This window comes from Phyllosticta citribraziliensis, assembly GCF_038025025.1.
Source record: "Phyllosticta citribraziliensis strain CPC 17464 chromosome Unknown J3D65scaffold_7, whole genome shotgun sequence".
NCBI lineage: Eukaryota > Fungi > Ascomycota > Dothideomycetes > Botryosphaeriales > Phyllostictaceae > Phyllosticta > Phyllosticta citribraziliensis.
Genome location: NW_027117344.1, coordinates 1,440,196 through 1,466,318, shown reverse-complemented (window position 1 = coordinate 1,466,318; position 26,123 = coordinate 1,440,196). Strand labels below are relative to the sequence as shown.

General features: G+C 55.4%; 10 protein-coding genes across 10 annotated transcripts; 3 read left to right on the top strand and 7 right to left on the bottom strand.

The window, feature by feature from the left end:
- Positions 1-602: 602 nt before the first annotated feature.
- On the bottom strand, positions 603-3,074 carry J3D65DRAFT_603962 (bacterial alpha-L-rhamnosidase domain-containing protein; the record flags this gene model as incomplete). Its single annotated transcript, XM_066798243.1, has 7 exons — positions 603-1,229; positions 1,259-1,707; positions 1,749-1,884; positions 1,926-2,023; positions 2,073-2,384; positions 2,437-2,466; positions 2,513-3,074. The coding sequence occupies 7 exons, from the start codon at positions 3,072-3,074 to the stop codon at positions 603-605; spliced, it is 2,214 nt and encodes a 737-aa protein (XP_066654642.1).
- Positions 3,075-4,222: 1,148 nt separating this feature from the next.
- Positions 4,223-5,667, bottom strand: J3D65DRAFT_554440 (phosphatidylserine decarboxylase; the record flags this gene model as incomplete). Its single annotated transcript, XM_066797184.1, has 4 exons — positions 4,223-4,727; positions 4,783-5,122; positions 5,172-5,406; positions 5,461-5,667. 4 exons carry the CDS (start codon positions 5,665-5,667, stop codon positions 4,223-4,225), a joined length of 1,287 nt encoding a protein of 428 aa, XP_066654641.1.
- Positions 5,668-7,845: 2,178 nt separating this feature from the next.
- J3D65DRAFT_627835 (uncharacterized protein) lies at positions 7,846-9,466 on the top strand. The gene is made up of 6 exons (XM_066800575.1): positions 7,846-8,074; positions 8,127-8,143; positions 8,191-8,260; positions 8,308-8,416; positions 8,470-8,849; positions 8,915-9,466. Exons 1-6 carry the CDS (start codon positions 8,057-8,059, stop codon positions 9,152-9,154), a joined length of 834 nt encoding a protein of 277 aa, XP_066654640.1. The 5' UTR covers positions 7,846-8,056; the 3' UTR covers positions 9,155-9,466.
- Positions 9,467-11,208: 1,742 nt separating this feature from the next.
- On the bottom strand, positions 11,209-12,032 carry J3D65DRAFT_409209 (uncharacterized protein). The gene is made up of 2 exons (XM_066795995.1): positions 11,680-12,032; positions 11,209-11,630 (listed from the first exon to the last, which is right to left on the bottom strand). Exons 1-2 carry the CDS (start codon positions 11,914-11,916, stop codon positions 11,418-11,420), a joined length of 450 nt encoding a protein of 149 aa, XP_066654639.1. The 5' UTR covers positions 11,917-12,032; the 3' UTR covers positions 11,209-11,417.
- A 414-nt stretch (positions 12,033-12,446) lies between these two features.
- Positions 12,447-13,292, top strand: J3D65DRAFT_409131 (uncharacterized protein). Its single transcript, XM_066795993.1, has one exon. It carries the CDS (start codon positions 12,540-12,542, stop codon positions 13,227-13,229), a length of 690 nt encoding a protein of 229 aa, XP_066654638.1. The 5' UTR covers positions 12,447-12,539; the 3' UTR covers positions 13,230-13,292.
- Positions 13,293-14,915: 1,623 nt separating this feature from the next.
- J3D65DRAFT_409128 (uncharacterized protein) lies at positions 14,916-16,690 on the bottom strand. The gene is made up of 2 exons (XM_066795992.1): positions 15,869-16,690; positions 14,916-15,808 (listed from the first exon to the last, which is right to left on the bottom strand). Exons 1-2 carry the CDS (start codon positions 16,265-16,267, stop codon positions 15,041-15,043), a joined length of 1,167 nt encoding a protein of 388 aa, XP_066654637.1. The 5' UTR covers positions 16,268-16,690; the 3' UTR covers positions 14,916-15,040.
- A 799-nt stretch (positions 16,691-17,489) lies between these two features.
- Positions 17,490-18,203, bottom strand: J3D65DRAFT_409126 (uncharacterized protein). The gene has a single exon (XM_066795991.1). It carries the CDS (start codon positions 18,139-18,141, stop codon positions 17,524-17,526), a length of 618 nt encoding a protein of 205 aa, XP_066654636.1. The 5' UTR covers positions 18,142-18,203; the 3' UTR covers positions 17,490-17,523.
- A 431-nt stretch (positions 18,204-18,634) lies between these two features.
- Positions 18,635-20,097, bottom strand: J3D65DRAFT_554360 (ergosterol biosynthesis ERG4/ERG24; the record flags this gene model as incomplete). Its single annotated transcript, XM_066797179.1, has 5 exons — positions 18,635-18,870; positions 19,006-19,328; positions 19,382-19,498; positions 19,546-19,660; positions 19,725-20,097. The coding sequence occupies 5 exons, from the start codon at positions 20,095-20,097 to the stop codon at positions 18,635-18,637; spliced, it is 1,164 nt and encodes a 387-aa protein (XP_066654635.1).
- Positions 20,098-22,857: 2,760 nt separating this feature from the next.
- On the bottom strand, positions 22,858-24,089 carry J3D65DRAFT_408319 (uncharacterized protein). Its single transcript, XM_066795988.1, has 2 exons — positions 23,242-24,089; positions 22,858-23,165 (listed from the first exon to the last, which is right to left on the bottom strand). Exons 1-2 carry the CDS (start codon positions 23,595-23,597, stop codon positions 22,949-22,951), a joined length of 573 nt encoding a protein of 190 aa, XP_066654634.1. The 5' UTR covers positions 23,598-24,089; the 3' UTR covers positions 22,858-22,948.
- Positions 24,090-24,774: 685 nt separating this feature from the next.
- J3D65DRAFT_603955 (uncharacterized protein) lies at positions 24,775-25,515 on the top strand (the record flags this gene model as incomplete). The annotated part of the gene is made up of 3 exons (XM_066798242.1): positions 24,775-25,013; positions 25,085-25,109; positions 25,168-25,515. The coding sequence occupies 3 exons, from the start codon at positions 24,775-24,777 to the stop codon at positions 25,513-25,515; spliced, it is 612 nt and encodes a 203-aa protein (XP_066654633.1).
- Between the last annotated feature and the right edge of the window lie 608 nt (positions 25,516-26,123).

Here is a 26,123-nt window from a genome sequence, read left to right as displayed (position 1 = left end):
GCGCATCTGGAATTTTTTTCTCGGCAGGTGCTTGCTCGTCTTCACGTGTGGTACCTTTGTCAAAAAAAAAAAAAAAAAAATTGCTTGACCAACTCAAACCTGGCTTCCAGACTTTACGCTGTTGACTGCATATACACCAGAATTTGGAACTCGTAGTCTTTAATGGACCAGCAAGTCGTTGCCAAGACGTACAGCAGCTCCGCACTCCACAGATCAAAACCTGTTGCAAGAACTCTTTGCACAGACATTCACAGTATGCCTAGGTTGGACCTTGAACTCTTGTTTTGACAATCCCTCATGAAATTCTGAAAGCTCCCGGGTCTTGAACGTTGTGGTAGATTGAATGCTTCCTTTAAACAGGCCGTTTAGCCGTGTAGAGCCAGCGTAAGCGCATGAGCGGGGCATGTCTCTTACGGGCCGCTGTGGCTTTCAATCTGTGCAGTATGTGTGCTGTGGCTTTTCTTTTGTCGGCTAAAGTGCCTCACATCAACCTTGACGCATTTATAGTGCGAGTGTAGTCCTTGTCTGGAAACAACATTAAACATTGTCCTAGGCTATTACAATTCTGCCCCCGACTCCGGCACGTCAACTTTTGTGTTGATTTACGAATCGCAATTGGCAGGGGTAAAGTGCGCAGTCCACTTGCCACCGCTCAATCCACCAACCTCGACGCGGTCGTTTTCTTCGTCAACCGTGACTTCGATCGTCTTCAGCTCGCCAGTGGTGTCGCTCTGCACAGTCAAAGTTCCGCCGGCATCAGGGTACTCGACGCTGAGACTGCCCTCGGTGCCCTCGGGGGTCTCAAACACAACCTCAAAGGCGCCGCTCTCCTCCTTCTTGTTCGAAACGCTGAAGTCGCCCAAGCTGGTCTTGAAACCGGCTTCGGCCGTCTTCAGGTCGCCCAGGCTGGGCTTGATCAGCCATTTTGAGCCGCCGGTCGCCTTGAGCTGGATGCCGGCGATCAGGAATGTGAGGGTGCTCGTGGGACCCGTGGCCCAGCCGTGCGCATGGCTGATGCGCGGGTCGTTGTTGTACGGGGCGTATTTGATTTCCCCATTGAAGGCATAGCCCTCGATGAAGGTACTATTGGTCATGCGCGGGTCGTCGAGCATGAAGCCCCACATCAACCGGACCAGCTCCAGCGCACGTGTAGCGTTGCCTGCGTTGATGTGTGTCTGGAGTTCGAAACCAGAGATGAATGGCGACTTTGGACTTTCCATTAGCGGTTGCTGGACCAAGTAGGGACGGGGGACATTACCACGGCGTCTCCCGCCTCAGGGGCAGGTGCTCCATAAGGTCCCCAGCGCTTCGACAGTGCCTCACTGATGTCCTGGTTCTGCGTCGAGTTGAGCGTCAAATTAGCAACGACTGCCCAAGAATTGCCGTCCTGGGGATACAGCTGGGTAGTGTCGTTGTCTCGGTACAGGCCTGCCGATGAATCCCAGAGGCGCGCGTTGATGTTTGTCTTGATGGTTTCCGCGGTCTTGGTGTAGTTGTCGACAATGTCGTTTTCGCCAAGCGCTTCGGCGAGGATGTTGAGTTGGTACAGCGTGTAGTACAGGATAGAATTGGCCTGGTGTGATGTCAGTGGCTTTGAAACCTTCAAGTGTATTTCGTGTTCCTTGGAAGGTGATGCGCAGAATATTTCGTGTTGCTTCTTATCGCAAGTCACGCACCTCAATGTTGTAGCCTGGGGCGAATTAGTAGCTGAAAATCATGGAGTAAGGATCTTTTCAGGGGCGACTCACCGCCCATGCCAAACCGAAGCCAATCATCTGGAGCCGCCGTTGCATTCATCAAGCCAGTCTCATCAACATAGCTAAGCGCAAAATTGGCTGCCAACTTGACATCGTCCCATATGCTCTTGAGAAAGTCAAGATCGTCCTGAGGTCTCATGATTAGCTTGTGAAACTATTATGACATACTCCCAGGTGAATGCTCACTGAGTAGAGGTAGTAGTTCGAGATGCCAATCAGAGTATACATGTGGTAAGTGAGCGACAATGTCGGGCGGAACGGCGTGCCTTTTCAACAGTCAGCATATACATGTATGACTTGACAGATCTTTCCCACCTGCATAAGGCAACTGGCCAGTCTCCTTGTTTTGAAAGTCGAACAAGCTGATAAGAGCGTTTTGGACCGAAACGAGATCGTTTGTGCTCACGACGAGACCAGGTACCGCAATGGCGTAGTCGCCGGCCCAAACCAGCCTATCACGCTTTGCACCATCGATAAGAGCCGAAGTTCCATTGGTGATGGTGTAGTTGTTGTACCAGGGAAGTGTGCCGACATCGTCGCCAGACATGTTGCCGAAAATGACGTCGAGGAAGATGAGGGCATCACCATGTTTCGGGTCGATGGTGCAGAGCTGGTTCGTGTACGCGCCTAGAGGTTGGTCAATTCGTGGACTGCGGACTTCGGTGGTAGAGGAACTTACCAGCATACCAAACGCGGTTGATGAGCTCATCTGTCGCGTGTCAGCCACGCCCGCCTAGCCTTCAAGATCTACCCACCATCGCAATGAAAGTATCCAGTGTAGTTCCTCATCTGGTCGTCGGCGTAGTGCGGCATTGCAGTAAAGTGTGTCGTGACTTGCGTGACTTCCAATGTTCCGGTTGTGTTCTTGACCAAGCTGAGATATTTGAATGCCCCTCTGTCTTGCTCCCTCCTGGCAGAATAAGTCCCGGCTTTTTTTGGTTGAAACCAAAGAATTTCGTCTACACCAGAATCCGCGGTAGCATCGCTTGACTTGCCCGAAATCCATAGCGAGGATTCCGAAAAGGTAACTCCAATGTATTGGTTTTCGTCCGAGACCTCGCCAATGGTGAGCGAAACGACACCGCCAATGTTTTTGCCGTAGTCGTATGTCACGGCGGAGTCGTCTGTAAATGTTGCGCTGCCAAGAGCATCTCCCGTCAGAGTATCCGCGCCATTGACGGTTCCATTGATCTTGTAGACCGAGACCGGGTGGAGATCGCGGCTGGACGGAGCAAGAATGTACTCCTCGTAGGGGATCGCGTGCGAAAATGCCGCAAAGACTGCGACAAGAGAGGTTTGCCAGTGCAGAGGAGCCATGATGACCAGGAAAGCACAAAGCAAAGTCCAACGATATCAACCGCCGAATTGCCAACATCTTGACACTTTATTGATTTTCGTAGTGAGGCCCATAGCGTCAACAACGGGACAGTGAGGACCGAATATGACGGTGACTTCCGCTCTCGATGTGCTTGACAGACAAAGGGCGTCTGCTGCAGACGTTAGGCACGGATAGTAAACTATCAGATTAGCATAACCGAGCAGCCAGGCCAGGATTTCTGCTGGAAATGTGGAGAAGGTTACCAACAACGTGGAGAAGATGTGGGGCGCCGAGTGGTGAGGCTCGGACTGCGTTCTTCCTCTTGACCGACATATCGTCATGTCAGGTGGGGGCTAGCATTTTAGTGCCTCCAGCGCAGCTTAGGCTGTTTTCTTCCATGGTCGCTTCAGTCGGCGAGACGGGATTTGTTGAACAAGGCCGGAGAGAGCGCCGACAAGGGAATGGTGCTGATCGGCCGAGGACTGCCAATTATGGGCGCCTGAGCTCCCATCTTTTCCTTGCCCTCTTCCAGCAGGCCATTGACCATTAGTCCAAGGACATGATGCGGGTGAAAAAACCAAGGCGTTGAGAACAAGAGCTTGTTGGCAACGGTTGATGGTGCGGTCAGGATGTCGTTGGTTGACTTGAGCTGCAAGAGTGGACTTCTCCTCGGTCAAAATGCACCCGAAGAGTTAATCATGGTCGCCATTTTCAACCCAAGTTTTCTAGCTTGGTCTTTCAATGGATCACGAGTGGACCTGCGGGGTCTCAGCCACGGTCTGATGTATGTATCTCTCAAACTTGCGCCCAGTGGCCAAGGACGGGCCGGGGTGAGAGTCGGGAGTCCCGAAAGCGACCGCCCGTGAGTGATGGGTGGGATGCCACCTGTAGTCGACGGCAAAAAGCGGTCGGCCCGCTCGCTCCCTCCCGTCTCAAACACGAGGATACGAAGACTGGTGGTCTTGTTGACCCTTGACCTGGCGTGCACTTCGCTCCAAATTTGCTGGAAAAGGCTTCGCGTTAATTAAGTTTAAACAGATATGTTGCTCGAGGCTGGTAGATACAGCTACAGGTCTCGACATGACCCTATTATGTGCTTATATTGTCAAAGCTTCATCATTCTGGGGTATCCAACAGCCAAACCTATTCAGCTCACGCTCACTTCTGTTGTCCTCAAAATGCCTCCGCCAGCAAAGTTCAGTGGCTTGGGCTCTCGGTCAAGAATTTCGTCTCCACTGTTTTTACGGCCCTCCGTCTCCCATTCCCCGACCTTCCCCGCAGACGGAGATTCGGACTGCCGGCTTCCGCTTCTCCCGGCCGAATCCCCGTTTCCTCTTTCCAAATCCGGACCTCCTCCGCAAGTGATTTCTGCAACATATGGATCCCCTCGGGTGCCGTCGTAAGTTGCGTTCGGCATCGACGATAGGGCAACGCTCGATGATTCCATTTGTTTTACATAACCATGGCCGTTGTACGTTCCGTACGCCGAGGGTCTTGGTCGGTGCGGGCCGTTGTTTGTTCGCCCACCTGACGAGGTGATTGCACGAGCGGTCTGGAGAGCCCAATTGAACAAGGCTTTAAGCGAAGGCAACGAGGCCGCAATTATGCCAGTGTTGAGTTCGATGTCGTTCCACACATTGAATGAGTCATGGCTGTAATCGTGATCAGTACTCTGCTGAAAGTGAGTTTATACTTTCGGATGCTCACACTGTCCAGTCCGACTCCTCCAGGACTTTCCACTGGCTCACGGCTTTGACGATTGCGGCAGCGGATGCGAAGAAACCAAGACTGAGAATAAAAGACAGGGTCAGTCTCGTCCGCAAGTTGACTTTGAGCTTCATGATGAGCGGAATCGGCAAAGTCGCGAAGAGTACGTCGGTCAAGATGTTGACAACTGAGTTGAACATTCCAATGTTTCGAAACGTATTCATCGAAAAGCATTTGGCATGAGTCCTCGTCCTCAGCGCAAAGTCCCACGCAGCGGCGACTGGAGAACATTGAAATATCAAGGTGCACGCGCAAGTCAGTGTGAAGCAGACGAGAAACACTAGGACTGTCAGCTAAAGATCGATGGTTGGCAGGCCGATGGCACCCACCAATCATGCCCCACATGAAGCGCTGGTACCGGGTTCGCTCCACGACCCGGAGGAGGAAGAGGCCGATGGAAATCTTGACGCTGCTCACTGCGCACATCACTACAAGAGAGTGGATATAGAGCCAGAGTGTGAAGGACTTGTAAGCATCGGCGTCGGACATCATGACGGCGGTGTGCTTTCCAAGTCCATATTGGACCTCCACTATGAAGCACGCAAAGGTAACGATGCTGAGACTCTGTGGGACTGGAGTGAGCCTTGGCGCGCGCATAGCGAGCGAGGGGCAACTGACCATTGCGACCATCATCATGTAGTCGTCGGGGCCAACATAGCGGAGCATAAAGGTTCGGACGTAAACGCGAAGCAAGACGATGATGAACGCGACGCCAGTGAAGGCGCCGGTTATTGAAAGAATCTCGCCGGAAGCGCTGAAGTTTTCATAATCGGGCGTAAAGTCGGTGGTTGCAGTCTCAGTCTCGGACCGCAGCTGGAGCTCCATGTAACCAACCATGGCCTCGACGCCTTGTGAAAGGCCGGCATAAACCGAGACCTTGTTTGACCGTCACTCGCGAGGACCAGGCCAGGTTGACGAAAGAGGCAGAAGGAAGCAAAAAAGAGCCAAGCCAGAGGGAGAAAGCAGGAAGATGATAAGGTGAGAGGAAACGGGCGACATGCGAGGGGAGGGAATAGGGAAAGGCGACGAGCCGGTGCCGGTGCCATGATCCGGAGCAGACGACGGGCGACTGCGGGAAAACAAGAGCAGAAGCAGAGTTGATGTTGTGTTGCACTCTTTCCAACAGCTGGATGGATCAGACTGTACACAAGTTCGGAGGACATGCAAGAGACCCATGGGAGAGCAGGGATTAAGCGTAGTTAGCGCCCGCCACGACGGGATGCCGCAGTACGGAAGCGCCGTCAGGTGCGTCCGATTGTCGCCACGGCGAAGCAGCGTCACGTCGATGGAGTCAGAGGAGAAGAGACGGCTTGTTGCAAGCGGATGGGGCGCTGGAGCAGAGCAAGCCCGGCGAGGTGGTGAGGACGTGGGATGGCCATGGCATCCGGGAAAGACGGAGAGCAGTGTCTGTCTGCCTGTCTGCAAGAGACGATTAGCGGGTTTCAAAGCGAGTCGGTCAGGATAGGTGGCGGCAGTGCAGGCGCCTTGTGCGATGTGAACTGCAAGATGGAAGACATGAGAGTGTGGTGGAGAGGTCACGGCGCGCCGTCGGGCCCCGGCTCCGCTCGGGTTGAGGTCGTCAGGTTCATGTTGCGCCCACCACCAACCCAAGCCTTTTAAACCACTGCCGACCTTGGTCTCCTTGCTCCAAGACGACGCCCAGGCCGACTTCCCGAGACCCAGACTCTGCCGTGGTCGCACAAGAAAAAGAAAAGAAAAAAGAACAAGACCAGTTGGCCGTGCTTGCGCGTCGACTCCAATCTGCGCCAATCCACCCCTACAAAACAATGCACGACATGGCCGCGGATCCACGGACCTGCCATGACGAAGCCGCTTCTGCATGCGACTTTCCTCTCCATGTATGACATTACGCGCAGGAGCTTTCGTTTCCAGGTTGCCAGCATCCGTAAAACGTGCCGGCCACCTTTCAAAAGAAATACCCAACTTCGGTTGCAGCAACAACTCAACGCCCATCGCCACATGGCGTAAGACTGCTCTCATCCTCCACCCTCTGACCACTCTCAGCGAACCTCACCGCCGTATCCATAATCAAGTTGATACAAACACCCATGTGCTGATGCGGCGCCGCTCCCTGAGCCCCGCAAAGCTGGTCAACCAGTCTCTCTTCAAAATGAATTCCGTCGGACATCTCCTACTACACGTCTCCTTCCAACACGGGCCTTGTTTCGTACGAGGCCGGAGCACCATGGCTGCTCGCTTGCTCCTACCCGCTGGGCGTCATGGTGATTGATTTTACACCTGTTTCATTGGCCGTCCCTTTGCAGAGACCTGTCGCAACCTGTGACGGAACTTGTCTACATCTCCTTTGGTTGTCCTACTGGAAGCCCACTTTGCCCCTGGCTCGCCCGCGCAGAGATTGCCTTTACGAGCAAAAGTCACACCCGGGAATCCTGTCTTGACCATGGTGTGCACCTGCACCTGCCACATGGCTCAACGGTCAATATGGGCCAGAAGCATGGCCGCACAGCATCCTGGCTCACCATGCTAACCTCCAATCCGCAAACTCCTTCCTTTGCATCACGCGATTGCGCTATCAGTACCGGGGTCGGTGCTACGCCAGACTGCCGAATTTGCTCTCCTACAGTACCGAACACCTCATCGTTGGTGGGTCACGTCGTTGCCATGTGTCGCGAAAATTTCCCGACAGACTGCTGTGCCACCGCATAAGAGGTGCTGTCTAGACGTCTAGAATTACTAGTAGCGGCTCTTGACAGTCCCAAATAGAGTGAAATCTCCTCTCGATTCGTTGCACAACGGGCATGTCAACTCTCTCGGAACTCTCAACAACCTCTTGAGCTCGTCATGCGTTTTTTCCAGATTCTGAGCGTGGCGGTGACTACCAACGCGGCCACAGCTGCGGCCACAAAGTATACCCCGGCATCGAGCTCTCTCACCGACTCGCTAGCAGCCGGAGCTTTGTCGAGTTTTGAAGACTACGTCAAGGTTGAGGGCATCTACAACGGAACCTGCACGATTGCGAATGCCGCCGTAAGAAGGGACTGGTAATACTACAAACGGCGCAAGATGTCCACAGCTAACAGACTCAAGGGACTCCCTATCGTCAGCCGACAAGAAAAAGTACATCGCAGCCGTTCAATGTATTTCGACAAAACCCAGCAAGACCCCCAGAAGCGTCTGTCCAGGTTGCCGGACCAGATATGACGACTTTCTGGCTACGCACATAAATCAAACCATGACCATACACGGGACGGTACGTTGAGTGACAATGATCCCTGCTTTCAAAACGCTGACCAGTGCGACAGGGCAATTTCCTGGCGTGGTATGTGCCGAAAGCCTTGAAGAAATAAGCCAAGCTGACGAGTCCAGGCACCGCTATTTCACATGGACATATGAAAAGGCTTTGCGTGACGAGTGCGGTTACGATGACTACCAACCAGTAAGAGATTTGCCATGCGACTTGAACAGACGAGCTGACTCTTTCAGTACTGGAACTGGCCCAAGTATGCCCTGGACCCGCTGAGTTCCCCGCTCTTTGACGGCAGCGACACGAGTATGGGCGGTAACGGCGTCTACGAGTACCATGAACCCGTCTGTACGTCTTCCAAGCCACCCGAGAGAGCCAATGCGGTTTCCTGACATCAACAGGCATTCCCTCGACATTGACACCCTACATCAAGGTCCCACAGGGCACAGGCGGCGGCTGTGTCTCTTCCGGCCCCTTTGCCAACTTCACAGCGCGCCTGGGACCTGTCAGTCCAGCATGGAGCAACATGTCGACGAACCCACGGCCCGACGGGCTCGGATACAACCCGCGCTGCCTGCGGCGCGACATCAACCCCTGGATATCGACGGGCTGGACCAAGGACGTCGACGTCGACACCCTGATCAGCGGCGCCGCGGACATTCTGACCTTCCAGAACCGCATGCAGGGCGACTTTGCGGCCGGCTTCGTGGGCGTGCACGACGCCGGACACATGACGATCAACGGAGACCCGGGTGGTGACTTGTTCGCCTCTCCCGGCGACGTGAGTCCACACCACCGAACCATGTTCCCGAGTTGAACTAGCTGACGCAGTCTTGGCCAACGTAGCCAACCTTCTACCTCCACCATAGCATGATCGATCGCGTCTGGTGGACGTGGCAGAACCTCGACACGCCCGGCCGTACCTTTGTCGTTGCCGGCTCGACTTCCATGGTGAACGCTTCGGCGCCCGACACGACGCTCGACGACATGATCGACCTGGGCTACAACGGTCCTGCCATTTCGCTGCGCAAGGCCATGAGCACGCTTGGCGGCGCCGGTGGCCCATTCTGTTACATATATCGGTGATTGCAAGAGGAGCTGGGATATGGTGTCAAGTGTACGAAAAGGACGGACGTAAGAAAACTTCAGGATACGATGCAACGACGTATGTCGCTATGAAAAATTAGGGATGATGCATGGCATGGGAAGCGGGTTCAAGACGGGTCGCATTTTAGATTTGTCTCATTCGTCAGTCCAGCGGGAGCATGGTCAAGCTGAGGCGCCGTTCAGTACGGAGGACGGACGCCGATTGGGCCTAATAGTCGAAAATATAGACGCGCATTTTCTCTCATCTGAAAACGCTCTACCTCGTGTTTGCAAAATAGAGTTGTACCGTCTGGACTCGAATGCCTAGCAACCAGCTGGCCCATGTAGTGGAGTGCAGCTGTTCCCCTCACGCGGTGCCTGCCTTGCACGACAGGGAGATACTCGAAAGCATCCCGCGCTCGGTCCCCTCACCAACGCAGCAGCTGTTCACCACACCCTCCAACTCTCTTCTTTCCGAAGATCTACCCGTCCATTACAGTACAATCTCCGCATCCGCCTCTTTCCCTCGTATCCAACACGTGGGACATGGGTCTTGACCGGCCTTGCAGACGGACGGACGGACGAACTGACGGACTGGCCGCAGCATCACCCATTTGTCCCCTCATCAGCTCATCAGCTCATCGTACATGCAAAAAGTCCTTCTGCCGCATCCTCCTTCCGTGCGTACATGGTCTTCAAGACGCCTCGCCTCGCCCACTCCCACGCCCACGCGGCCGGCAAGCGCCGCTGCTGCTCGTACGCCTACACTCATACGATGTGGAGCCCGGACTGCATGTGGACTGGGCTGCACTGCACCACGCGTCCACCTCATCCCAACTTACGCCATTCCCTGCCTGCTAGCTGCCCTTCCATACATCTGCAGCGCAGCTTACCTCAGCCTCCAGCATGCGTGGGAGCTGTGCGACGCGCCTCGGAGTGTCGTGCACCTCGCTCAAACCCCTCCTTTTCTCCTCAACGAGAAGTCGTGCGCACGCACATACGTCACATTAGTGGACGTGTATCAGCAGCTGGCTCTGTTAATAGTAGCAGCCCTAACTAGGCAGGAGGAATCAGTGCACGAGGTGAAATATTTGGAAGGGATTTGTCGACAAATCATGACCCAAAAGAAGTCTGTTGACAAAGAACGAACATGGGGGGCTGGAACTTTGTCAGTTGACAGACGAATCAAGATCTCGGGGCAATGATGGTTCGCAATGAGCCAAGAAGACACGCAGACGGACCAGAAGCAGGACCTGGGGAAAGACAAAAGATGGACGGAATCAGAGTGGGCCGAAAGCATGGCAACATCAGTCGATCGGTATCGGTATCACAAACCTCCCGCTCCAAGTCACGCGCGTGTCAGTGCCAGAGCGCGCGGACGAGACTTTAGAAGAAATGCATGTGTACATTTTCGCGTTTCTTGGCCCTCCACATCCCATAAGAGCGAAGAGTATACGTGACTCAATACGCGTCCACAAATGCCCATTGCAAGCAACGTTGTCCCTGTTTCGGGAGAGCGCAGGAACGCTTGGTCTAGCGGTCTAGCCAAAGCACGCACATGTAGCACGATAGGCGATCATGCAGGTATCCGAAACTCTTTTTATGCTCCAAACGGGGACAGCCAGTCTGCAGTTCTCCTGATCTGACGACCAAACGTGAGACAGGAACCATGTACCTGATCGCCATCGCCTACTCCACAGAAAAAATGGAAGCGGTCGTGGTGTCGACGATGAATCTCGTTGGACGACCTGCCTGCCAGTGAGAGAATTGGGGCGACTTGCCCCACCGTCGTCGCCGCTGTTCCTTGTCTCGAAAGTCGGTCCCACATTGGTATGCGCCTGCACATGCAGCAGGGAGTTTTGGTGTGAGATCAACGGCCATGGTATCTGCGACAGGAAGGGAAGATACAGAGACAATTTGAACTGGACAAGCGCTGAAGTGATTAAAAGTCGTTGATGGCTCAATATGCAACCGAAATGGTAGAGACAGGGTGAGGAGATGGGGTATATCCGCGCAAATAAAAGAGCAACCGTTCGCTCGATGCAACGCCTGAAGACATGTGGAAAGGCAGTCGTTCCCCTCTATGACGGAGAATGTACTCGAGAAGAAAAGATTTTACGCCGCGAGGCATCAAATCTTTACACGAATGTCGTTGAGTTCCTTATGCCCGACTGCTGTACTTGTCCGGTATAACACCACCACCAATGATTCTCGCGACTAGGATGCTGAAAAGAAAGCATGCGCGTGGTGCGATTGCGAATGCTCAGCGTCCAACGCGTCGATCGAGCTGTTCGACACGAGCCCGGTATTGCTTAACGATTTGGCCAATATGACGGATCTTTTCGAACTCGGTCTGCAGCTCGTCGATTTGGCGGAGGATTTCGTGGAAGCGGGCGATTTGGGCATCAGCATCTTGGATCAATCGGCCGGCGCGATCGTATTGCATGGCCGTGGCCGATTGCGTTTGCGCTTCGAGCTGAGGGCAGGTTAGCGGCGTTGTCGCGGCGCAGCAGAAGGGGACTCACGGCGGCCCATCGCTGGTGGATAGAGTGCAACAAGCGATCAAAGTGATGGCTCAGTGCTTGCAAGCTCGTGGGATCGAGCAGCAGGCGCCCTTGGCTTGAAGCCTGGCTGGCGGCGCGCGACGAGGAGCCGCCATTCTGCGAAAGGGCGAGCTGTTGTTGGTGATGGCGGAGGGTTTGGATCTCGCCGGGAGAGAGGCCAAGCTGGCTGTCTGGAATGGACGCGGCCGGAGAAGCCATTGGTAGAGGCAGCGTAGGCCATGCGAGGCATCGTCTCTCAACTGCTCATGGTGCGTGGATGCGGAGAGGGGTGTGCCGTTGTCTTTGACGCGCGCGCGCAAGGCTCAGGTTGGGCAGAGGCGGGTGAGGTTGTTTGGCAGGACGTGACAAACGAGCGACAGGAAACAATGAATGTATGGACCAGGCAGCCAACGTGTGGCCCGTCATATTCGAGGTGGCACTGCACTGCAGCCCTACCTGTTGTCTGGCCGGCAATGTGAACGAGTTGTCGCGACCAGCACCAGCGGCCATAAGGAAGGAACGGGCGTCTGCGCCTCACTCCCTCCGAACACCTCACCAACCACCACCATCTCCCACTCTCCTCCGTCCTCATGACGGGCGCCAACCACCAACCCAACTGACTCCGTGCCTCTCGAATCTGAACGACCCGAAGACATGGTGTTGTCGACGCACAGCCACTCAGCATCTCGCGACCTACACCACGCTCACAAGTTCCGGCGTGCTTTTTCCCTTTTCCGCTACGGACTCTATCCCAAATATTCGCCTTTGACCGCGCGCCACCACTGACCCAATGCTGCAGGTCCTCGCGTGCTGCCGCTCATCGGTCTCGGGCCTCTTCTTGGATGGTGTGCAGCTTCAGATTGGTTGGCTTGCAGCAGCGTGGGCTAGGTTGGGCAGAAGCAAACGCCGGACAAGCCACCGAACCTCAGCTCCACCTCTACCGGGCTGTTGGAACAGAGCGTGTGCCCAACACTCCTTTCGTCTCTTCTCTCGTTGTGTCCAAGAGTCAACTTTCTTCAAGAAATATTCACCTTAACTTCGGTTCTTTGAATCTCCATTTGAACGCCTGTCAATTCCGAGCCCTTATGCCCTGTGGTCGTAATCGCAAAGTCCCCAGGCTCAGCCTCCAATTCATATATTTATCGCCGACGGAGAAATACCACACAGTTTCTCCTTGCTTCTTCTCCTCGCTCTCTGACCAAGGCGCCATGGGGCCTCATCTTTTCTTGCTTTTGCTTTCTATGGTCTCTGACCGAATGAAGGCTTTTGAGGAGAGCGGCCCCCACACAGCAAACGCAATCATCAGATGCGTCGCCGCGTCGGGCTTCGACAACATTGCTTCATACAGTTCACCCTCATTTCGAGCCATCCGCCATCATATCAGCATTGCCTCGGTAAGTCGATGGCCTCAGCCACAGTATGCGGAAAAGATCAAGCAAAGGACCATCAAACAGAACAGTCTTCGGTACAGTATGCAGTGTCTGGACCATGGTGTGGTAGGGAAAATCGTGGATTGCGCACAACAACCTTGAGTCGTCGACATATCTGTTCTTCCGGAGGGACTGAAAGTTTCTCACAAGCACTACAGCCGTAAGAGTCTCTCCTTTTCGCATTTCTCTCTCACGGACTTTGTGCTTTCCGTTACCAAGCCTTGCCCCAAGCGTCATTCAGCCGAGCCGGGATGCATTCATAATTCCAGCAAATCCTGGCTCGTCGATCCCGAACGACGGGGGTTCAGTCCAGACTCCAAGACATACCTGACCAAGACGAGCAGGGAAAAACTTACTAACGGTCTACCAATCATTAGGCAGGAGATAGGGAAAAGTCGCACGCTAACGAGACGACGCCAGCGAATCACGGCTGATTGTTACTGCGGAGTGGGATCCCCTCCTTCCACGAGCCGTCAATCGACATCTTCCAGTCGCTTGACCAAACATCCCATGGTCAATTCCCGCGTCCATTCATCTCAGAAAAAAAAGCGACTGGCCGAGTGGGAGGGCATTGCCGTCGACCCAGCGGATGCAGCTCTTTGCTCGGCGGTCTTCAATTACCATTGGGTGCGATCCGTCCTTTAAGATTGAAAATACTAAGCACACTGACCAGCTGTACAACGAGTCCCGTTACATACCCTACACGAAAGTCTTTCCCAGTGGACGCTTTCTGAGAGCCAAAGTGATGACAGACAGTTAGCCCTCAGCTTCCTACGCAACTGAACCAATTTTCCCCTGCATAGCCGCATAGGACCTGCCGTTTCTTTCGACACCCAGCCGTGCCGCCACAAAGGGAAAGTCCCAGCGCAACGCGTGCAAATCGACCTGCCATTTCCAGCTCCCTCGCTCCAAAGTCGAGGACGCAGCGCGCCCGCCCCGTCTCCCGCCTGTGCGAAAATCCCGAGCGTAGGGGTCCAGCTATACGAAAAAGGCCAGCCACAAGCTCCCCACCGGCCGAATATTCCCCCCATCCACCACAAGAGGAAATTTCAAGCGTGAAGCCGCGCACATCGTCCTGCCATTTCCAGCTGCTGCCCGCTCTAGAATTAAGGGTAGGGCGCGCGGCTCCGTCGTGCCGAAAGCTAGGTTTATCTTATAGGGTAAAGATGGAGACGGCTAGCCACGTGCTATGGCACGTTTCTCCTGGCTCCCTCGTCCATCGTAAGGGGAAAGTTGCGGCGCGAGGCGTGCACATCGTCCTGCCTTTTCTAGTCGCATGCTCGCTCTGGCGTCTGTTGTGGGCGAGCCGACCCGTTTGTGCGAAAAATGGTCATTCAGAGCGAATACGATAATTCCTTTCTGGGCCTTATCAGTCTCGCGGTGTAGTCTCTGGATCGTGAGTGCCTTTTCCCTTTCGTGCTAGCATGACTGCTGTACCATGTCGCTGGTGCGGAGCAGATGGACATGTGTTAGTTTTTGTCTACTCGTCTTTAGAGGTGGCTTTGAGGGTTGAGTCGAGGGGGCCCGGGTGTCGTGTTAGTGCACGTTGCATTGAAGAAAGCATTGACGGTCAAAGGTACGGGGGAACAAGTAAGCGGTGGATTCAATACTTTATTGTACGTCATTGACGGTTCGTTACACGGAGAGATGTTATCTAGGTACATAGGTAGGTAGGAAATCGTGTATGCCAAACTCCAGCGCTTGCTGCCATGATATGTGCAAAGGAAATCATCGACGATGCCCAGCTCTTTTCGCGGCCACTCTTCTTCTTCTCGCCGTATCGTCGCCGTCTCTTCATTCGTGCACTTACTCAAAGTACCAGGGAGGTCGACCGAGCCCACTCACTCACTTTGGTCCCCGGTACACCCACGTGCATTACATTAGTGGAGAATCGGACAGACAGTCCGATGCCCTCAAGTCCAACGGACCTTATCCTCCTTTGCCTTCTCCATGGGCTCTTCTTCGTCCCTCACCTCAACCTCTCCCTTCGCGTTCTCCGTCCCCTGCTCATGCGCCACGAGCGCCGTCTGAACGCCCGACTCGACCCCCTGATGATGCGGCCTGACGACGCCCGCTCTCAGGAGGCCTCTCTCGACAGCCGCAAGCAACGGCTCCATGCCCTCGCCCTCGCCGCCCTCGACCTCGACGCCGTCCGGCCCGGACCCGCGCCGCACGACGCGCAAGCGGCCCGTCCGCACCATCTCGCCGACCAGCTGGCGGGCGCGCTCCTCGGCAAAGGCCGCCTCGTCGTACGACGCGTGCGAGTAGGTGGAGCCGGACGAGGAGGCAGGGCGGGCAGACGAGGAGGAGCGACATTGCCGTGCGTCGACGCAGCCCCAGACGAACAGTGCAAAATGCAGCGCGGTGGCAGCGCAGGCCAGGGACCCGCTGACGTAGTAGAGCGGCTGGCGGACGTGCTGCTGGGCGTGGCGGTCGGCGGCGCTGCTGTCGGCGGCACTGTTGCTGTTGTCACCAGGCGGTGTTGTCGTCGTCTCGCCCGTTACATATGCAACGTCGAGCGCGGCGAGGTACGCAATCAGCGCGACTATGACGAGCGACATCCACAAAAGCAGATCGGCGGTGATGCTGACAAAAGGGTGAAGCGGTGACGAGACGCGGCGACGCAAGTGCAGGGAGGCGGCGGTCAAGACGACAGTGTTGAAGACGAGGGAGAAGGCAAACTGCGAGGCTGTTAATTCCATGCGAGCAGCAGGCGGGATTGATGTTTTCCATATACATACCGGAATAGCTGCCACACCGATGCTGCTGTTGTCGAGCCAGTCATGACCGTGATGCCGGCGCGCGTTGCTGGCTGCCCACACGAGCGTGACGAAGCCGACCGCCGACACTATGTTGGAACACGTCCGTAGTGCTACCTTCCACAGGAGATGGGGTTCAGCAGTGTTATGGGCTTGGGCCGGGCTACTGCCGCCGACGCCTGGACCAAGTTCCAAGTCTGGCTTTTGCATCCTCTCTTCCGTCATGGTTACGGCTGTCGAGGTGGATGAGAAGGACGTTGCTGATGCATTCCGTCGGTGTTGGTGAGCGGGCGTGTATCTAGTTTCGGCGGCGGCTGGGAATGAGGGCAAAGGGCCTGGGGTTGAGGGCGTCCTTGGTACTGAATGGGGTCTTGGTGCCATGTTTGCGTGAGGTGGGTATCACGTTGTCGAATGTGTTGTCCTTTCAACGGACAAGTCAATCACACCGTAGGGCTTTTCGCGACTCTTTGGTCTGTCAGTCTCCAACAACAGAAATCCGTGGATGAACGCGATGGCAAAGATAAGAGCGGGCAAGATGACGTGGTGTTGAGTAGGCAAGAGAACAATATAACACCACACGACACCCACGCGCGGACCACGACGCAGCAAGAGCTGGAGCCTACTAAGCGGTCAAGCTCGTGCCCACCTACCTGCTCATCCCCACACTTACATACGATAAAGCAACATGTCCACCCAACAAGACACAGCCCATCCTCCAGACGGGGCCAAATCTATGTCGAGCGCTGCTGTTTGCAGAGTGACGGCCTCGCAGATTCACTCCTCAGGCGGCACAGCCTGCCGCGCAGATGCTATTTTGGGGCTTGGCCGAGTGTCGTTCTTTTCCCAGATAGGATAATTGTAGAAGTGGGCTCCGAGAACGGCTCGTGCAGTGGGGGCGTCGGCCAACTTTTTTTCTTTCTCTTCTTCACCAATAAGAACTGGTTGTTGCTGCTTGGCGTCATCGTTTCTGTGTGTCGTCTATTGTTTGCAGACCGCGCGCTGTGATTCGTGCGAGATGTCTAGCGAGACTTTGCTTCGGATGGATGGTAATCCGTACACCGCTCTGCTCGGTCACAAGTTTTAGGGTGGTGTTGTCGACCGGTGAAGATGTATCCATCAAAGGACCAATCGCCCAAAAGCCTCTCGTTTGAGGACTTGTAAGCAAGGACATGGGAAGCCTTCACGTCTCCATTCTGCACCTACTGCTCTTGCAGCTTTGATCGTCACATGCCCACAGACCTGATGTTGACTCGTTTCGTGGCTGAGGCTTCCAAACCGGAATCCACGGTCGAGGAAGCGTTCAACTTGCCAATGGTTTCATGGCCCCCTCTCATGACACGTTCGTGGAGCGGCCGAATCAATCCCAACCAACAGTGTCCTCGTTGGCATCGCCGAATCCTCAGGCATGGGGGCTGTCTTCTCGGATGGTCCCAGTGCCGTCCATATCTCGTGGTTTTTGCATCCGGCGACTTTCCGGCGAATCCCGAGTGTGCGCTCCCAGCCCGACATCATAGGTTCGACACGACGCGTTGTCATGGACATTCCAAGTATGAAGCTTTTTGCCCATGACGGTGCGTAATGCACGGCATTTACCTTTTTGCCAAACTCCCTATCCAATTGGACATTCAATCGCAAGTTTAAGCGTTCCTTTGTCTTCCCTCCCTTACGATACCAACGTATGCTCCACCTGCCAACCCCGCAACCGCGACCGCCATGGCTCCCGCGCCGTAGTATGCCGGCCGGAATAGGCCGCGCTCCAGCAAGCGCATGTTGACAAAGTAGCGCTGAGCACCGTAGGCAATGGCTCCAGTGCCAACGCCCATGAGCGCTCCGACGAGGAGTTGTGGGCTTTCTGGAGAAGCTTCAGACTTTGGCGACGGCGGCAGTGCAGGCGTTGCAGTTGTACGCAGGGATTGTGGCTGAGGTTGTGAGAGCTGCGACTGGAGCTGAGCGCGGGACGCTCCACGACCCTGTAGAGCAGCACCACCATCCGCAGTCGTGGGGCCGTGTTGTTCATGCGAGTCCGTCCGCGCCGGGAGATCCGAGGTGCTGAAAGGCCGCGCAACAGTCGCTGTCGGAGCAAGTAAAAGCGAAAGGTCCAGTTGGCTGAAGCGCTCGACGGCAATGCCTAGGGCGATGAAGCCAAGACCTGTCCGCAGCCAGGCGAGGAGGGTGCGTTCGGACGCAAGATGGTCGCGAGCGACAGACCCTGTGTTTTTGTAGGTCGGCGTGCGAAACCGCGAGAAAAGCGGCATTGTTCTCTTCGGAGACGGGAGATGGGATGGTGAGGTACAGATGCCGCTGGCCTTGTAGATTATTTGTGTGGTAGCGGGGCGCCTCGACGGTGGAAGCCAAGACCGAGAGCAGGCTAGCCGAATATGGAAGGGTAGCTGCCATGACGTTTTGTTTGCAGTTTCATCACATGCTTGTTCTTGAGCCTTGTAGGACAGACCGAAGGAAGCGCATAGCTCATCAATACTACTGCTGTAAGCAATGTATTGCTGAAATTTACCGCGATCAAGATCCTTCTCCAACTTGTCGTCTAAGCACGTGTCAACGTTGCGTTGGCATGAATTATGTACCGCCGCGCGGACTGCGCTTTACGCTACATAAGCTCATCTAGCAGGGAATTCAACCAAGACTTGTCTTGAATGGAAAGATCATCTACATCATCATTCAACCAAACTGCAGAACTAAACGCTTAGAGATTCCAATTTGGGGATAGATGGAAGGATTCGTGCAGTGGTGTTACCAGATGCCGGGAATCAACCTCCACCGGACCTGCGCGCAATACTTGGTCCACTGCTCACCGTACTTAGTCTCCAATCGCTTCTCGTCGCGAAGGCAGCGGTGGACCAGGATGGCCGTCATGAAGAAGGCGTAGGTCCAGGGAATCAAATCGCGCGTTCCGCACACGGCACACATGGCGTAAGATAGCATCAAGTCGCCGACATAGTTGAAGTGGCGCGACACGCCCCACCAGCCTGACCAATGTTAGCCGTTGATTTCAAGAAAGAGTGTTTGCCAAAGAGCAGATAACGGGCGGGCAGCAGAGGCAAATCCAAGCCGGCTGACTCGGCCCGCGTGCAGGGCAACGAATCAAATCAAGCGAAACTCACCAGACATGAGAAGAATACTCTCGTGGGTTTTGCCGTCCCCGGTAACGTACGAGGCGCGCATGTATTTGGCCGGCTTGCCCCAGATCTTGCAGTCGCCATTGGTGCGGCGGACGCGGTACTTCTGGTCGTTGACGGAACGGAAAAGCCAGTAACCTCCGAGGCCAACGCACAAAATGGCGGCAGCCACAGCCGGGTGCAGTTGCACAGGGTTCCGGGCAAGGTACTGCGTTTGGAGCGTGTACATGGTAGGCAGCCAAACAGCTGAGCCCCAAGCCAGGTAGAAGCCGAAGTGGTCGTGAGCAATATCAATGGTCTTGACGTACCTGATTGGGCAGGTTAGATCTCGGCTTTCGGCCAATGAGAGTGCACAACTTACCAAGCCTCGTTGATGAATAGATCAACAACGTACATCAGATGGAAGATGTTGACGATGATCATGGAGTTGGTGACGGTTCCAAACTTCTTATACTGGACCGCCGCGAAAGAAAAGTTGCTAGAGCCGTCAGAAAGAGACTGACGCGAGCACCTCGGATGACTTACATCAAAGTCCAGGCGATTATGCCGGGGCGCTCGTTGTGGAACAACTTCCAGTCCCAGTCGGTGCCGAAGCGAGGATTAAACTCAATACCCATGAGGAAGTCATACAGCGCGGAGCCTGGTCTTCGCTTAGCTGCCTGTATCCGGAGCGAGGAACTTTGAGAAATTCAGGTCGAACTTACCACTGAAGTGTCGGTCATCAGCGTGGCTTGGCGCGTAGTGGGCCTTGATATAGGCGATACAAGATAAGGCATAGCCCCAAATGTTGTAGGCAACGATGAGGCCCTCCCAATGACGGGCGATGATGGTCGGATCCAAAAAGCCGGAGAAGACGCACAACAAAAACAGAGCAACGGAAATCTCGTAGGCGAGAAGGCCGTTGGTTCGGTATTCGAGCAAGTGGCCAGCTGGAGTCATTTGGCCCTTGCTCCGGCCGGGCAAGACGGTGTAGAGAAAAGCCTGGAACAAGATCCAAGTGGCATACAGGGCATTGGCTTGCAGGCTTGGCGCGGGAGCGTACAGCCTGACGAAGGCGGAAAAGCCCTGGGCTTGCATGGCGTACAAGGCGTTGAGGAGAGAGCCATCAAAGTACTCGAGAGCAATCCAAGTGTAGATGACCAAGGCTGGGGGCACCGTCATCATGAAGATGCAAGTGGTCGGCCACGAAGAGTTCTTGTTGCGCCATGATATCGAGGACGCAGAGCGCTGGAGGTTGCCCAGGTCTTGAGACTGGCCTGCTTCGCCAGGCTTGCGGCGGCCATGGGCGGCGGTGCCAATCCACTGCAGACGCTCCGAGGACTCTGACATTTGCGCGGTGGATGGGGCAGGGGGGAGAGATGGAGAAGATGTGAGGGCGCTGGGGCCGACGGGTTTATGACATTCGAGAGGACGACGGCGAGTCGCGCTAAGGACACGGGCCGGGCAAAGTAGGTAGAGGGGTAGAAGTTAAAAAGGTGGTCAAACGCAGAGCATGTCAGGAGCGGTTTGTCTTGGTGCTGTAGCGCTGACTTGGCCACGAGCCCGGCTGGGTCTACTTACGCGTAAGAGCAGGACCAGGCAGAGAGCAGAGTTGCAGCGTGGTTTCAGGCATGGCAGTGCTGGACGAGAGGTGCTGGTTTCCCGCAGCCACAGCCGCTCCGGAAGCGGTCGTTGGACAGCGCCAGCCCTGGATTCGTCGCCATGGCGAGGGAGTCCCAGCGGGAGTCTTCGTGTCCCGCCCAACACAACTTTTCCGCCCGCGCCGCGCCACACTTGACAACGGTGCAGCAGGGCGGTCGTGCCGTGATCTGATGCATGCAAGGCAAGTTTCCCTGCGTTACATTGGCCTCCCAGAGCAGAGGAAACACTGGACGGCCTGCCTTGGTCGGGTTCCAGTTGGCTCCATTCCATTCGCCGTCATTACCGGATCATTTCATCGCCGGCTTACTCATCCACTTTACCCACTCTCCCACTTGCCCACTCCTCTGTCGCACTCCATCCTCTGCTCCCACACGCCGCACAACCCCCACGACTTGGCCGGAGCGAGCCCGCCGCACCATGCCCTTGGCCATCATCCCTGCGAGCTGCGGCTCACATGCGCGCGCGTGTGGCCCCTCGCATCGACCTCCTACATACACGGTGCGACTTTTCCATCATCCTTCTCTTTTTCCATCAGCCAAGCTTTGCTATCATCAGAACACATCTCAGCGACGCCTGTACCATGACCCGAAACACCGCGGGTGCGCACAGTCAAGGTACATACAGTCCCTACGGCTTGGCCGACGCCGAGACTCGAAAAGGGTCCATCCATTACGATAGAACCCTCCGCTCGGACCCGATCTGAATCGTTTACTCGCCTCATCCCTGATCCCTACACCCAATACTCGGCTCGCCAGCACAAATGCTGCACGCGCATAACCCAGCCTCCATCAAACGCGTCCATTTCGCCCTGTCGCTACTTGCTGCGGACGTAGCACAGAGCTCTCCTACGCCTGCGCTGCTTCCCGCTTCAAGGTCCAGCTTCCTCATGTCTTGACACGTGCCAAATCTCACCCAAGACATCGAAATGCTTTTGGATGATCCGGCCAGCGCCATCAAATCTAGATGCCTGTTGGTCTAAGCAAGCTGTTCTTGGAAGGTTTGCCTACAAGCCCAAGCCTGCGCCGCATCAAGGCGCGACAGCACTAACATTGGCCCTTTGTCAAATTGAGTGGTTTTACGTTTCAGATTCGAAAAGCAGTTGACGCCCAACTGCTCCAATTTGAGTTTCACAAAGAGGTCACACCCTTCTCTCATTGGGCCATTTTCAGCATTAATCTCATTAATCTCGAGGGCTTGTTCTTTTTCCGACTTTCGAAGATGTGAGCGCCTTGTTGGCCAGGACCTGAATTATGACCCTACACAATGTCTCTTTTGACTTCGTCCATACTAGCGCTTCGGATGGGCTGCATGTTGGAGCTCAATAAGTCTTTGCAAGTATGGCTGACGACTACGGGCCGCTCACGACGTGCATATTACATGACTGCAGGTGCTGCATAGATTCCCGCTCAATGCACAGCACATTGATACCGAACGCTCGCGCCACACTTCTCTTCAACATCTCATACGCGCTACTGGCGCAGATTCAAAACGTTTCCTTCGCCATATGCACTCCTTTCGCCTAAACAATCACCCACCGCAATTAGCACGTCGTTGCCCATACGTCGTACATGCACACAAGATCTACCCCTACCTGCTTGCGCCAGTTGTCTCACACGGCCAGATGCACTTGGAGAAAGCGGGCAAATCACGCATGACAAGGCCATCCCATGTGCAACGAGCGGCGCGTGCAGATCTACGTCGGATAGATCGATATCCGGCGACCATGGGCCTGGATTTCCTTCGCCATCACAAAAGCCCTGGCGTTTGGCCGAGGTTTTGTTCGTGGTGGGCGACTGAGACATGGGGAGTGACTCCAGAGCGGCCGGACTGGTGATGGAAGCTTCGTGGCTTTCCGGGGCTCCCCCATGTGCTCGTATAAGGCGAGGGATGTCTGATCTGCCGGATCGGCCAGATGTCTGATCCATTGGCGCGGGCGTTGTGTGAGGCCGGAAGGAAAAGAAAGGACCAGATGCAAAGTGTGCTACAAAGATCAATGCTCGTGTCATTGTGAGGATAGGAAACGTCTTCATCTCCCCCATACCAACATGCCCTTCCCCTGCTGTCCAAAAACCTCCCCTCCCGTACTATGCCGTGGTGCCATTTCATCCAGTCGTTACAGCTCTAATGAATCCCCTGAGCGTGCTTTCGTCAAGAACATAAAAGTACAAATTTCTTCGCCCCCCGAAACCTCCCACACTCTTGAAAGGCAACCCTCTATCATCGTCTCTTGTCACTTTTCCTCCCCTTTTCGGACACAACACACACACCGACTGTAGAACCCATCCGCTCAGAAGCCCCACAAGCTAGCAGCGAGCGCAGCGACGCCCGCAAACCCGTAGGCCGCCGTCTCGGCAGCAGCAGCGTTGGACACGCCGGGCGTGGCGCCGGGAGTGGGCGCCGCGGAGGCAGCCTCGAGCACGCCGCCCTGGACGACCGTCGGCACGCCGGCGGCGGGGACGTTTTTGGCAGCGGCGGCGTACGCCTCGAGGGAGTTGGGTCCCGGTCTGCAGCAGATCCGACGTGAGCACAAAGCAAATCACCGACAACAGGACTTGAAAGAAGGAGCGGCGGGCCACTTACGCCTGATTGACAACGGCCACCATGCCGGCCTGGCAATGCTTGGCCTGGCTGCAGTAGATCCAAATGGGGCGCGTGTCGTTGACCTGCAGCACAAACACCGTGTCGCCGACGCCCTCGGGCACGGGGATGATGTTGCTGTTGAAGCCGTTTTCGATGGGCTGGCACGCGTTCTGGAAGTCGCTCTGCACGACCGAGTGCGCCCGCGGGTAGAACTTGAACGTCAGCGTGTCGCCCGGCGACGCGACGATGTTGTTGGGCTCGAATGTCAGCCCGTTCTTGCCGACGGAGACCTCTTGGTTGCGGGCTGCGGCGAGCGCGAGCAGCGCTGCTGTGGGGAGAAAGTGCGTGAAGTGCATCTCGTTATTTTGCTGAGATTTGCTGGATTGGTCGATGACACTGGAATTGAAGCTGGAAATGAGATCAGGAGGGCAGTCAAAGTCCTATATTTTCGATGGTGGAAGATTGGCAGGGCTATGAAAGGAGGGCGAGTACAAGGAGAATGCGGCACCAGAACAAATGGTATTTATAAGAGCCAACGACAAGAGGTTTCAACAACGCTGCCAATTGCTTCAGCTGCCTGCGCTGCGCGCGCTGCCCAGTAGCACGGATGCAGCGGCACGACTCCAAGGCAAGAAGAAACCACTGTTCTGACTGACGCGCTTCTCTCCTACCGTGCTGTAACTGACGTGCCCCCTCTTGGCTCACCCTCTTCTGGTGCCTACATGTACCCACCTCGTGCGATCAGCTTGGGAGTTGGTGGCGCCGCGACGCTGGTTGGTCCGCCATGCGCTGCGAATGTCTGCTGCGCGAAAAATGCGTCGCGCCCAAACACCATTTCAAACCTTTTCTCCCCTTGCCGGTGACGTTGCGCGGTGAGGTCCTGGCACTGGTCAAACGGGGGGAGGTGCAGTAGGCGGAAGGGAGGGCAGATTTGCACGTGTAGTCAGCGGAAATACAGGTGAAAGGTCGACCGGCTGGTAAAAGCAGGCAGACAGACCAGTTCGGCACGGAGAGGGGCAATCGTGACGACAAGCGCTGCCGGGTGTTCAGAGGAACTGAAGCCTGGCCGAACCATGGGCTCGCTCCCGCAATACACCATTGGTAGTCAGCTTACCCGCGTCGGAAGAATCATTGGACGTTCCCCCAGGTTTTTGGCGCGTGGCGTGGGGGGAAGGCAGGAGGTGAGAGGTGTTTGGAGAGTGTCGCGCCGGCGTCTTGAGCTTCCTTCAGGATCCTGAGACGTGTATCAACAACGAAAAGACGCGTGTAAGCAAAAGCGCTGCTCTTTCTTCCAAATCCTGGCCCAGGAACCGACTCGCCTAGCGGAACGATTGCGTGCTATGAATCTCTGCGACAGAGGGAATCGCTGGACACGTCCGTCCGACCGGCCGAGAGTTGGCAGCGAGTTCGCTTGCGCGATGAGCGATGAAGATTCGCCTTCGATAGCGAGCCAGCTATACTGGAGTCCATGCGTACCGTTCGAGTCGGACCAATGGCGCGAAGCAACGCGTCGCGAGGACTGCTCGTTGCGAAATGATTGGCAAGACAGAGTCGCAACGAGCAATCCGCAAGCGTCAGCTGCAACCGGATCTTCCGAGCTCTTTCATTCCGACAGTTGATCCGCTGTCATTCTCCCAAGATGCGGTGGTCACCGCTTTGAGCTTCCTGATCTGTCCGTCGTCGTCCAGGGCGATAGTCGATATCAGTGGAACGGTGAGCGAGATAGGCGGCCGACAAGCCGGTCAAGGACACGACACGACACGACACGACACGTACGTCGACGTGTCTGATGGATGGGGACGATAGGTGTCCTTATAGAGCAATCTCTGTGAGCAGGTTTCAGCACAGCAGATGAGATAATGGAGTCGGTACGTACATAGAGACGGTGTTTTCTCTCAAACCTGCTCGTCTTCGCTTAACCCACAGCACAGCACAGCACAGCACAGCACCCAACGGCCACGACTTTCATCACCACAACCACCGCTTCACGACACCCTGCTGGACGGAAGACGGCAGTCGACAAATCCTGGACGTGCGGCATTGCCTTTACCTGACAATATCTCAAGCTTCGGCGCGCCAACAGCCAAACAGCAACACGTCCGTGTACATAAACAGCGCAATCCATTATCCAACGCAACCTCCAAAGAGCACCTCAGTCCGGCTACCACCGGGATTGCCCTTTCTCCGCATCTCCGCCACACGCCCTGGGCTGTCCTCTGCCCTGCCCTGATCGACCCGCGCTGCATACTGTGCCTTGGTCTTTACTCGATATGATTGCATACCGTGGTACGCCAACCACACCCTCCCAACCGATAACGACAAGCACGAGCCGCATCAACCACCAAGGGCGTGTTTCGTTTACTCGATGGAATCTTCAGACAATCTTTGCTGCACCGCACGTGGGCGCTCTTGTTCGCTGTCACAAGCCCGGACTCAGCCAAAGCCTGCACCTGGAAAAGAAGAAAAATCCCTGGCACCGTCTCGCCACTTCATGTCGAGATTCTACCATGCTCTCACGTAAAGGCAGAACCCCATGGCATCAGAGAGATTGGTGGTCTGTTCTCCTCCTTCTCCAACCACACCCACCAAATTTATCTTTGCTGCACAGCTCTTTCCACAGCCTCTTCTTTCAAAAGGCCAACCGACCAACCAACTACGGCGGCTGAGAGCATGCTTGATGGCCAAGCATCCCAATCGAGGCAAAGTTTCCCGGCCAGCAAGCCATGCACGCGGCAGTAACGACGCCTTCAAAGACCAATTTTACTGGAAAATGCAAAGAAAGGCAGACCATCACACCATCCAACGACAAGTCTCGTTCGTACGTCCTGCTCCGCGGGCCTCGCGAATCAGAATAGGGCAAATTCAGCATCGGCCACGACTAA